The sequence below is a fragment of the Oncorhynchus mykiss genome, chromosome 10 (genome assembly GCF_013265735.2).
Source record: "Oncorhynchus mykiss isolate Arlee chromosome 10, USDA_OmykA_1.1, whole genome shotgun sequence".
NCBI lineage: Eukaryota > Metazoa > Chordata > Actinopteri > Salmoniformes > Salmonidae > Oncorhynchus > Oncorhynchus mykiss.
The window spans coordinates 23,907,485-23,920,205 of NC_048574.1; the positions used below are offsets into that span (position 1 = coordinate 23,907,485).

The 12,721-nt window shown below is 42.2% G+C and overlaps 1 protein-coding gene across 2 annotated transcripts in view; it reads left to right on the forward strand.

The window, feature by feature from the left end:
• Window positions 1-12,721, forward strand: part of LOC110533528 (rho GTPase-activating protein 32) — a 227,102-nt gene that overhangs the window by 131,339 nt on the left and 83,042 nt on the right. For both annotated transcript variants that reach the window (XM_036989928.1, XM_021617826.2), the window contains 2 exons: window positions 3,447-3,538; window positions 3,980-4,064. In XM_036989928.1, coding sequence (XP_036845823.1) covers window positions 3,447-3,538; window positions 3,980-4,064 — 177 coding nt within the window. The remainder of the gene's footprint in view (window positions 1-3,446; window positions 3,539-3,979; window positions 4,065-12,721) is intronic.

The following is a 12,721-nucleotide window of genomic DNA, read 5'->3' on the forward strand; positions in this document are numbered from 1 at the left end:
AACTGAGTCAGGTTTGTAGGCTTCCTTGCTCGCACACGCTTTTTCAGTTCTGCCCACAAATTTTCTATAGGATTGAGGTCAGGGCTTTGTGATGGCCACTCCAATACCTTGACTGTGTTGTCCTTGAGCCATTATGCCACAACTTTGGAAGTATGCTTGGGGTCATTGTCCATTTGGAAGACCCATTTGTGACCAAGCTTGAACTTCCTGACTGATGTCTTGAGATGTTGCTTCAATATATCCACATATTTTCCTCCTGATGCCATCTATTTTGTGAAGTGCACCAGTCTCTCCTGCAGCAAAGCACCCCCACAACATGATGCTGCCACCCCGTGCTTCACGGTTTGGATGGTGTTCTTCGGCTTGCAAGCCTCCCCCTTTTTCCTCCAAACATAACGATGGTCATCATGGCCAAACAGTTCTATTTTTGTTTCATCAGACCAGAGGACATGTCTCCAAAAAGTACGATCTTTGTCCCAATGTGCATTTGCAAACCGTAGTCTGACTTTTTTTATAGCGGTTTTGGAGCAGTGGCTTCTTCCTTGCTGAGCAGCCTTTCAGGTTATGTCGATATAGGACTCGTTTTACTGAGGATATAGATACTTTTGTAACTGTTTCCTCCAGCATCTTCACATGGTCCTTTGCTGTTGTTGTGGGATTGATTTGCACTTTTTGCACCAAAGTACGTTCATCTCTGGGAGACAGAACGCATCTCCTTCCTGAGCGGTATGACGTCTGCGTGGTCCCATGGTGTTTATACTTGCGTACTATTGTTTGTACAGATGAACGTGGTACCTTCAGGCATTTGGAAATTGCTCCCAAGGATGAACCGGACCTGTGGAGGTCTACACTTTTTTTCCCTGAGGTCTTGGCTGATTTCTTTTGATTTTCTCATGATGTCAAGCAAAGAGGCACTGAGTTTGAAGGTAGGCCTTGAAATACATCCACAGGTACACCTCCAATTGACTAAAATGATGTCAATTAGCCTATCAGAAGCTTCTAAAGCCATGACACAATTTTCTGGAATATTCCAAGCTGTTTAAAGGCACAGTCAACTTAGTGTATGTAAATGTCTGACCCACTGGAGTTGTGATGCAGTGAATTATAAGTGAAATAATCTGTAAAAAATTGTTGAAAAATGACTTGTCATGCACAAACTATGCCAAAACTATAGTTTGTTAACAAGAAATTTGTGGAGTGGTTGAAAAACGGGTTTTAATGACTCCAACCTAAGTGTATGTATACTTCGATTTCAACTGTATATATGTTGAAGAGGGTGGGGCTTAAGTTACATCTCTGTCTCAGCCCACGGCCCTGTGGAAATAAATGTTTTTTGCCCATTTTAACCGCACACTATGTGTACATGGATTTTATAATGTCGTATGTTTTCCCCCCAACACCACTTCAAGAATTTGTATAGCAGACCCTTGTGCCAAATTTAGTCAAAAGCTTTTTTGAAATCATCAAAGCATGAGATGACTTTGCCTTTGTTTGTCACTCGTGAGGCATCATGTTTTTGCTGTTAGTTCTACTGCCAAAAAGATTGGAGAAGTGGTTAACTCTCACATTTCTGATTTGGATAGATAACTCTTGGTGTTTGTTTAGTGTGTTCCAATTTTCCCGGAAATTGTTAGATTCTATGGATTCGCAATTACGTTGAGCTACTTTCTTACGTGATGTTCCTTTTTTTCTGTAGTGTATTTCTTTATTGTTTTAGTGATTCACCCTTTATTTTATTTGAATGTATTTTTTATTTTTTTATTTAACTAGGCAAGTTACAGTGGGTTAACTGCCTTTTTCAGGGGCAGAACGACTGATTTTGACCTTATCAGTTTGGGGATTCTATCTAGCAACCTTTCGGTGACTGGCCCAGCACTCTAACCACTAGCCTACCTGAAGGTGTTGATGCAGGTTTTCTAGGTCTTTATGATTTTGTTTGGATAGATTTAAGAAAAAATAAATAAATAATAATAATTATTAGGTTTTTGCATTCTCCATCAAACCATTTGTCATTGTTTTTCATCTTCTTGTCCGCTTGACATTTTTAGATTTGATAGGGGAGCCGAAAGGTCAAATATACTGTTTAGGCTTTCTACTGCAAGGTTAACACCTTCACTATTACAGTGAAATGTTTTGTCCAGGAAGTTGTCTTAAAGGGATTGAATGTTTTGTTGCCTAATTGTTTTTTTTGGTAGGTTTCTACACTACTATCCTTCCATCTATAGCATGTCTTAATATTGTGCAGTTCTTTTGGCTTTGATGACTCATGATTAAGTATTGCTCTGTTCAGGTAGACAGATTTTGCTGTGATCTGATAGGGGTGTCAGTGGTCTGATTGTGAACTCGCTGAGAGACTCTGGGTTGAGGTCAGTGATAAAGTAGTCTACAGTACTACTGCCAAGGGTTAAGCTGTAGGTGTACCTACCATAGGAGTCCCCTTGAAGCCTACCATTGACTATGTGCAGACCCAGTGTGCGACAGAGCTGCGACCCATTTTTGGTGGTTGTTTTGTCATAGTTGTGTCCTGGGGGGCATATTTGGGAGGGAATACTGTCACCTCCAGGTAGGTGTTTGTCCCCATATGTGCTGAGAGTGTCAGGTTCCTGTCCAGTTCTGGCATTTAGGTTGCCACAGACTAATACGTCCCAGGGCCTGGAAATGGTTGATCTCCCCTTCTAGGATGGAGAAGCTGTCATTGTTAAAGTGGGGGGATACAGGTAGCACACATGAGGACATTTTTCTCTGTTGAGATAATTTCCTTCTTAATTCTATACAGATTTAAAATGTTCCTTTTTTGACTAATGTAATAGTGAGTTGGGTCTCTTCCCTGTTTCACACCTGGTAGTTTGGTGGATGGGACTACCAGCTCTCTGTAACCTAGAGAGCAACCAGTGGTCTCTATACCATGTTTCTTGTAGGATGACAATGTCTGTATTTCCCATTTCTTTTAAGTCTGGGTTCCTGCTCTTTAGGTCTCTCTCTCTCTGTTAGCTTGGTGTTTCTGTTTTCCCTTGTTGACTTTAGCCACACAGGATGACTTGCTGTAATGTTGTCAAGTGCGTTTTAATCTCACTTGGTCACAGATTAGACTCTGTCAGGGGTCAGACTTTACCATGTTGGGTCAAACGTAGCTAGTAGGGGCCTGGAGTGGTCTTGCCTTTGGTAGGTTTGAATCCAACCGACTGCCCTTCTAATACACTCTCCTAACTTTTCTCCCACTCTTTCACTGTCTCTATCCAATTAACATGAAAAATACAAAAATATTAAGTAGCTACTTTGACAACAGTCACTACATCCTGGAATTGTTTCTTTGAACAAATTTGTTTTGGTTTGCACTGTCCCTAGGTTTCTCTCGCATGCAGGTCAACTCATATGGAGTTGTTTGTCAGAGGTGAAGTCACAGGTCATGTATTGACGAGTGTGTCTGTTTCCTTTCCAACATGCAGGCGCGGAGTGCCGAGGTCCCCGAGCTGAGCGCCGAGCCCCTCTTGCGCTCCTGCAGCAGCACGGCCAGCATGAAGGTCAAGAACGTCAAGAAGTGAGTGGACCATCTGACCGAGTAGACTTACCCTGCTATGGGCCTTCTGATACCGCCTTAACTCCTCACATCTGCTACACATCTCTCTCTATCGATCATCCTTTTTCTCTCCATTTTGTTCTCTCTCTTTCGGCTCGCACCCTGTTCTCTCTTGCAACCTTTTTCTCTCTTCAGCTATCACTCTACATCTCTTTCTGTCTCTTCCTCACTCTTGTTATCTGTGTCCCTCACACATGTCCCTTTCTCAGTCTCTCTCTCCCGCTCTCCTTCAATTTTGCCCTTTCTACTGGATTTTATCTATTTTTGCCCTCTTTCTCCTCCCCTCTCTTGTACTCTGTTTTCTTCTTCTCCACCCTCCCTCTTCATTTACTCTCTTCATTATCTATCAGACCCCTAGGCCTAAGGCCTTCATCCTAACCACAGTCCGTCTCTGTATTTCAGACTGTCCTTCACCAAAGGCCACTTCCCCATGCTGGCTGAGTGCGCCCACTTCCACTACGAGAATGTGGACTTTGGCACAATCCAGGTAATCAGACACTTAGCAGAGCACTGTGGTGCTGCTATGTTTTCCTAAAATGTTGGACCGTCTGGTGTGCTGTGGTGGTAGATAAGGTTCCAACCTTGGTTGTGATACAATATATTGATATTGCAATGAAAACGGTGGTGTTGTTTCGAGTGTATATCCCAGTCTTAGTCTTTTCTGATGACACAGTTCATGAAGACAGTGGTCATTTGACTCCACCTCTTTGTTTAATCTGGTGTATGCTAGAGGTCGACCGATTCTGACTTTTCAACACCAAGACCGATTTATTGGGGGACCAAAAAAAGCATATACCGATTAATCGGCCAATTTTTATTTATATATATATATATTATATATTTGTAATAATGACAATTACAACAACACTGAATGAACCCTTTTATTGTAACTTAATATAATCTATTTAGTCTCAAATAAATAATGATACATGCTCAATTTGTTGTAAATAATGCAAAAACGCAGTGTTGGAGACGAAAGTAAAAGTGCAATATGTGACATGTAAAAAAAGCTAACATTTAAGTTCCTTGCTCAGAACATATGAAAGCTGGTGGTTCAATATTCCCAGTTCTTCAATATTCCCAGTTTTGAAGTTTGAGGTTGTAGTTATTATATGAATTATGTCGCGTCGGCTATTTCTCGCTATACCATTTGTATTTCATATACCTTTGACTATTGAATGTTCTAATAGGCACATTAGTATTGCCAGCCTAATCTCGGGAGTTGATAGGCTTGAAGTCATAAACAGCGCTGTGCTTCAAGCATTGCTAAGAGCTGCTGGCAAACACAGTAAAGTTTGAATGAATGCTTATGAGCCTGCTGCTGCCCACCACCGCTCAGTCAGACTGCTCTATCAAATATCAAATCATAGACTTAATTATAATATAATAAAAATTTCATTTCAAACACAAAACATTTATTCTTTCAGTGAAATACGGAACCGTTCCGTATTTTATCTAACGGGTGGCATCCATAAGTCTAAATATTGCTGTTACATTGCACAACCTTCAATCTTATGTCATAATTATGTAAAATTCGGGCAAATTAGTTTCAACGAGCCAGTCGGCCCGAACTGTTGCATATACCCTGACTCCGCCTGCAATGAACGCAAGAGAAGTGACACAATTTCCCTAGTTAATATTGCCTGCTAACATGCATTTATTTGAACTAAATATGCAGGTTTAAAAAAATATACTTCTGTGTATTAATTTTAAGAAAGGCATTGATGTTTATGGTTAGGTACATTCGTGCAACGATTGTGCTTTTGTTAAATCATCACCCGTTTGGCGAAGTAGGCTGTGGTATGATGATAAATTAACAGGCACCGCATTGATTATATGCAATGTGGGACAAGCTAGTTAACCTAGTAATATCATCAACTATGTGTAGTTAACTAGTGATTATGTGAAGCTTGATAGTTTTTTTTATAAGATAAGTTTAATGCTAGCTAGATAGCAACTTACCTTGGCTCCTTGCTGCACTCGTGTAACAGGTGGTCAGCCTGCCATGCAGTTTCCTCGTGGAATGCAATGTAATCGGCCATAATAGGCGTCCAAAAATGCCGATTACCAACTGTTATGAAAACTTGAAATCGGCCCTAATTTATCGGTCGACCTCTAGTGTATGCTGGTGGAATAGGCTATATGTGGTGAGGATGCTATTATTATTTTTAGCTATGTTGTCTCTTCTTGTCAGCACAGCTAGACCCTGTGTTAATAGTTGGCAAGTTAGCCTGTTTTTTTCTGGTGGGCTTTACTAAGCATTTCTCCTTAGAAAATCTGATATTGGTTTCTGTTGACTCTGTGCAAAAATATTCAGCATCCATTCTAAACTGAGAATAGGAGGGAAGCAACACAATCCAATGCCTTTATATCAAAATGTTTTTCGCAAATTAAACACCAAATCTGCATGGTTAGCATGAGAGGTATTTCCACCAGTCACGTCTGCACTATTACCCAATGTATATTACATCATAAATCCGCTATACATAATGCCTAATTCCCACCTCTGCTGACTCCTACCTCTATTGAGTGCATCTCCATATGGTGAAAGGAGAGGTGTATTATCCGCCCAGTGCAGGTGGAGGCGAAACACACACAGAAGGTGCTGCAATACCACCGGGGAGCCCAGAGCTCCACTGTTGTGGTGTTGCTTGCTCGATAATGGAACACACACACTAAAATCACGATACACACACAAACAGATCATGATTCACTCACACACACAGGAATCACGATGCATACACCCACAGACGGATAATGATACACAGACAGATCTGCAAGCACTGGAAGAGGACAAGAACCATCTGAATCCTGTTATAGTGTTTCAGAAGTAGCTTGGTAACTTATCCCCTCTGATTGGTATGTGATGATGAATGTTGATGTAATACTTCTCCACGTCCAGTAGAGGTCAGCATTGTCTCACTTGTTAGCACAGGAGAGATACTCCAGGAATATACTGTAGCATGGTGGTGGGCAGAATCCTGCATTGACTCTCCACTCTCCCTCTCCACCAGGAGCTCCACCAACCAGCACAATCTCACAGTGGTAATACAAAAATAATTTGCATCATTCAAAATCAACATTGGATAATGAACAAGTTTTCCACACTGACTTCTGTGCAAACAAATCCTGTCAATCCTGTCAAATCCTGCCATTCTCAGATGGCATGTATCACTGTTTTCAATAAATCAAATGTATTTATAAGCCCTTTTACATCAGCAGATGTCAAAGTGATTTTACAGGAACCCAGCCAAAACTCCCTAGAAAGGCAGGGACTTAGGAAGAAACCTAGTTCTGAGGGGTAGCCAGTCCTCTTCTAGCAGTGCCGGGTGGAGATTGAGTACATGGCCATTAAGACCAGATCGTTCTTGAAGATGTTTAAACATTTGACCAGGGTCAAATAATAATTCCAGTGGTTGAAGAGGGTGCAACAGGTCAGCACCTCAGGAGTAAATTTCATTTGGCATTTCATAGCCGAGCATTGAGGTAGAGAGAGAGAGAGGTAGAGAGAGAGAGAGGTAGAGAGAGAGAGAGGTAGAGAGAGAGAGAGGTAGAGAGAGAGAGAGGTAGAGAGAGAGAGAGGTAGAGAGAGAGAGAGAGGTAGAGAGAGAGAGAGAGGTAGAGAGAGAGAGAGGTAGAGAGAGAGAGAGGTAGAGAGAGAGAGAGGTAGAGAGAGAGAGAGGTAGAGAGAGAGAGAGGTAGAGAGAGAGAGAGGTAGAGAGAGAGAGAGGTAGAGAGAGGTAGAGAGAGAGAGAGGTAGAGAGAGAGAGAGGTAGAGAGAGAGAGAGGTAGAGGTAGAGAGAGGTAGAGGTAGAGAGAGGTAGAGGTAGAGAGAGGTAGAGGTAGAGAGAGGTAGAGGTAGAGAGAGGTAGAGGTAGAGAGAGGTAGAGGTAGAGAGAGGTAGAGGTAGAGAGAGGTAGAGAGAGGTAGAGGTAGAGAGAGGTAGAGGTAGGTAGAGGTAGAGGTAGGTAGAGGTAGAGGTAGGTAGAGGTAGAGAGAGGTAGAGGTAGAGAGAGGTAGAGGTAGAGAGAGGTAGAGGTAGAGAGAGGTAGAGGTAGAGAGAGGTAGAGGTAGAGAGAGGTAGAGGTAGAGAGAGGTAGAGGTAGAGAGAGGTAGAGGTAGAGAGAGGTAGAGGTAGAGAGAGGTAGAGGTAGAGAGAGGTAGAGGTAGAGAGAGGTAGAGGTAGAGAGAGGTAGAGGTAGAGAGAGGTAGAGGTAGAGAGAGGTAGAGGTAGAGAGAGGTAGAGGTAGAGAGAGGTAGAGGTAGAGAGAGGTAGAGGTAGAGAGAGGTAGAGGTAGAGAGAGGTAGAGGTAGAGAGAGGTAGAGGTAGAGAGAGGTAGAGGTAGAGGTAGAGAGAGGTAGAGGTAGAGAGAGGTAGAGGTAGAGAGAGGTAGAGGTAGAGAGAGGTAGAGGTAGAGAGAGGTAGAGGTAGAGAGAGGTAGAGGTAGAGAGAGGTAGAGGTAGAGAGAGGTAGAGAGCGAGAGAGGTAGAGGTAGAGAGGTAGAGAGCGAGAGAGGTAGAGAGCGAGAGAGGTAGAGAGCGAGAGAGGTAGAGAGCGAGAGAGGTAGAGAGCGAGAGAGGTAGAGAGCGAGAGAGGTAGAGAGCGAGAGAGGTAGAGAGCGAGAGAGGTAGAGAGCGAGAGAGGTAGAGAGCGAGAGAGCGAGAGAGGTAGAGAGCGAGAGAGGTAGAGAGCGAGAGAGGTAGAGAGCGAGAGAGGTAGAGAGAGAGAGAGGTAGAGAGCGAGAGAGGTAGAGAGAGGTAGAGAGAGAGAGAGGTAGAGAGAGAGAGAGAGGTAGAGAGAGAGAGAGAGGTAGAGAGAGAGAGAGGTAGAGAGAGGGGTTGAGAGGGGTAGAGAGAGAGAGGTAGAGAGAGAGAGGTAGAGAGAGAGAGGTAGAGAGAGGGGTTGAGAGAGGTAGAGAGATGTAGAGAGAGAGGTAGAGAGAGAGGTAGAGAGAGAGGTAGAGAGAGAGAGGTAGAGAGCGAGAGAGGTAGAGAGCGAGAGAGGTAGAGAGCGAGAGAGGTAGAGAGCGAGAGAGGTAGAGAGCGAGAGAGGTAGAGGGCGAGAGAGGTAGAGGGCGAGAGGTAGAGAGCGAGAGGTAGAGAGCGAGAGGTAGAGAGCGAGAGGTAGAGAGCGAGAGGTAGAGAGCGAGAGGTAGAGAGCGAGCGGTAGAGAGAGAGAGGTAGAGAGAGAGAGGTAGAGAGAGAGAGGTAGAGAGAGAGAGGTAGAGAGAGAGAGGTAGAGAGAGAGAGGTAGAGAGAGAGGTAGAGAGAGAGAGGTAGAGAGAGAGAGGTAGAGAGAGAGAGGTAGAGAGAGAGAGGTAGAGAGAGAGAGGTAGAGAGAGAGGTAGAGAGAGAGGTAGAGAGAGAGAGGTAGAGAGAGAGGTAGAGAGAGAGAGGTAGAGAGAGAGGTAGAGAGAGAGAGGTAGAGAGAGAGAGGTAGAGAGAGAGAGGTAGAGAGAGAGAGGTAGAGAGAGAGAGGTAGAGAGAGAGAGGTAGAGAGAGGTAGAGAGAGAGAGGTAGAGAGAGAGAGATAGAGAGAGAGAGGTAGAGAGAGAGGTAGAGAGAGAGGTAGAGAGAGAGGAAGAGAGAGAGAGAGGGGTTGAGAGAGAGAGAGAGGGGTTGAGAGAGAGAGAGAGGGGTTGAGAGGTAGAGAGAGGGGGGTTGAGAGGTAGAGAGGTAGAGAGAGAGGTAGAGAGGTAGAGAGAGAGAGAGAGGTTGAGAGGTAGAGAGAGAGAGAGAGGTTGAGAGAGAGAGAGAGGGGTTGAGAGAGAGAGAGAGACAGAGAGTGAGTTTCGGAGATTCAAATTGAGCAGTAGCTGCTGAAAAAAATGAGCTCCTACAAATATTGAAATTTACATGGTTTTTAGAGTGAAGTACATCGAAAGAAAACTGCAAGACTGAATAGGAGATAAAACAAGCAAAGAAGATAGGCTTTGAAAAAGTAACAATTTTTCATAAAATTGTAGTTATCTTAGCTAGCTGAATTGTTTACCAGTTGCTAAGCAGTTACTAGGGACTCTCCTGGAAGAAGCTAGCTAGCTAACAAAGAATATCTAGTTAACAGAAGAAAAGAAAGACAAAATAAGGACAGAAGAAAAAGGACATCAAAGTGAAACAGTCCTCTAAAGACACAAGAGACAATAATACAAGAAGCATTGCTATGAAAATTGTTTACCCACCAGACATCCAAACAGAGAAAGCTAAGAAAAGTTTCAAAGGTTTGTTGATGGGACAGAACCATGAATGCCCGTTTGCAGATCTTACCGGTTGCAAAACAAGAGCAAATGTCATTTTTAATACCTAAAGAGGGTACATATGGAAAAGGCTTATTTGCAACCATTTCGCTTTCTAAAAAAAAAGAGGCATCAGCCAAGGATGTTAGATCAGCATTTTTGAAGAAGCTGACCAGAGCAACACGTATCAAACAATAAACTTATATAATAATGGAACTGTATTGATACAAGAGAGAGAGCGGTTGAGTTGAGAGAGAGAGTGGTTGAGTTGAGAGAGAGGGAGAGAGCGGTTGAGTTGAGAGAGAGGTTGAGTTGAGAGAGAAGGAGGTTGAGAGAGAGGGAGGTTGAGAGAGAGGGAGGGAGGTTGAGAGAGAGGGAGGGAGGTTGAGAGAGAGGGAGGGAGGTTGAGAGAGAGGGAGGTAGGTTGAGAGAGAGGGAGGTAGGTTGAGAGAGAGGGAGGTAGGTTGAGAGAGAGGGAGGTAGGTTGAGAGAGAGGGAGGTAGGTTGAGAGAGAGGGAGGTAGGTTGAGAGAGAGGGAGGTAGGTTGAGAGAGAGGGGGGGAGGTTGAGAGATAACCATGCTGCAGTTTGGTCCTCCTCTCCTTCACCGGAAGAAAACCTTAACAGAAACGTTGAACTCAAATGAAATTATGAACTCTATACAGTTTTTCAATAACTCACAGTACCAAAACAATAAAGATGGTGTCAATTCGGCTATACAAAACATCAACTGCATATTCCAAAAAACAGCATCGAAAGCAAATTTGAGAAAACCAAAGAAATGTAACATCAGAAACAAAAAAATGTTTCTGACAAATGGTTTGATAATGAATGTAAAACAATTAGAAAACACCTAAGACAAATGTCAAATGAAAAACATTGTCACGCCCTGACCTGAGAGAGCCTTTTTTATGTCTCTATTTTGGTTTGGTCAGGGTGTGATTTGGGTGGGCATTCTATGTTTTGTTTTCTATGTTTCTTTATTCCTATGTTTTGGCCAGGTATGGTTCTCAATCAGGGACAGCTGTCTAGCGTTGTCTCTGATTGGGAATCATACTTAGGTAGCCCTTTTTCCCTCCTTTCAGTGTGGGTAGTTGACTTTTGTTAGTGGCACTATAAGCTTCACGGTTATTTCTTCGTTTGTTGTTTTGTTGGCAACATTTTAAATAAAAGGAAAATGTACACACCACGCTGCACTTTGGTCCACTTTCGACGGCCGTGACAAACAAAGCAGCAAAACAACCCAGAGCTACGATATGAATACTCTGAAACAGTATAAACAAACACTGAAACGCAAGAAATTGAATTATACCAACAAGACACTTGATGAAATTGAAAATGCAATTTACCAAAATCAGTTCTGGGATGTGGAACAATTTAAGCACAACAAAGCCACAAGAATTAGCCATACAAGATGTAGGAATTTGGAAAACTTCTTTTGATAATATATACAAAAACGTCCCACAAAAAGACTTACAACAGAACCAATTAGAAATTCAAGAAAAATTGAACATCCTTGAATCAGTCATTAAAGACAAACAAAATCCATTAGATTACCCAATAACCCAACAAGAACTAAATGAAAAGCTCAAATCTATTAAATCAAAGAAGGTTTGTGGTCTCGACAACATCAGAAATGAAATGCTGAAAAACAGCACACCTGAGTTGCAAAATGCTGTGCTTAAATTGTCCAACATGGTTTTAACTTCTGGCTGCTTCCCTGATGTCTGGAACCAGGGGCTCATCTCCCCTATCCACAAAAGTGGAGACAAATCAGACCCCAATAATTACAGGGGAATTTGAGTAAGAATTAACTTGAAAGGTTTTCTGTAGCATTTTGAATTCAAGAATTCCAACCTTTCTTCAAGAAAAAAAATGTAATAAGTAAATGTCAAATACTGACCATATATACACCTTACACACACTAATTAATAAACACGTCCACCAAAAAAAAAGAGGGCAAAATCTTTGCTTGCTTTATTGACTTTAAGAAAGCATTTGATTCTATTTGGCACGAAGGGCTATTCTACAAAATTCTCCAAAGTGGGCTTGGTGGTAAGGTGTATGACTTAATAAATGTATGTACACAGAAAAAAAATAAAAACCAAAGAACATAATTATTTTCACAATGTCGAGGTGTGAGACAAGATTGCATTTTGAGTCCAAATCTTTTCAACATTTATATCAATGAATTAGCAGACATGTTGGACCATTGTCCAGCCCCAGGACTCACACTATTTGACACAGAGGTGAAATACCTGCTATATGCTGATGACTTGGTACTTCTATCACCAACCAAAGAAGGTCTTCAAAAGAACATTAATATTCAAGAACAATATAGCTATAATTGGGCCCTGGCAGTAAATTTCCCAAAAACGGAAATCATGATTTTCCAAAAAAAAAAAAAAGATGTCAGAAACAAATACAGTGCCTTGCGAAAGTATTCGGCCCCCTTGAACTTTGCGACCTTTTGCCACATTTCAGGCTTCAAACATAAAGATATAAAACTGTATTTTTTTGTGAAGAATCAACAACAAGTGGGACACAATTATGAAGTGGAACGACATTTATTGGATATTTCAAACTTTTTTAACAAATCAAAAACTGAAAAATTGGGCGTGCAAAATTATTCAGCCCCCTTAAGTTAATACTTTGTAGCGCCACCTTTTTCTGCGATTACAGCTGTAAGTCGCTTGGGGTATGTCTCTATCAGTTTTGCACATCGAGAGACTGACATTTTTTCCCATTCCTCCTTGCAAAACAGCTCGAGCTCAGTGAGGTTGGAGGGAGAGCATTTGTGAACAGCAGTTTTCAGTTCTTTCCACAGATTCTCGATTGGATTCAGGTCTGGACTTTGACTTGGCCATTCTAACACCTGGATATGTTTATTTTTGAACCATTCCATTGTAGAT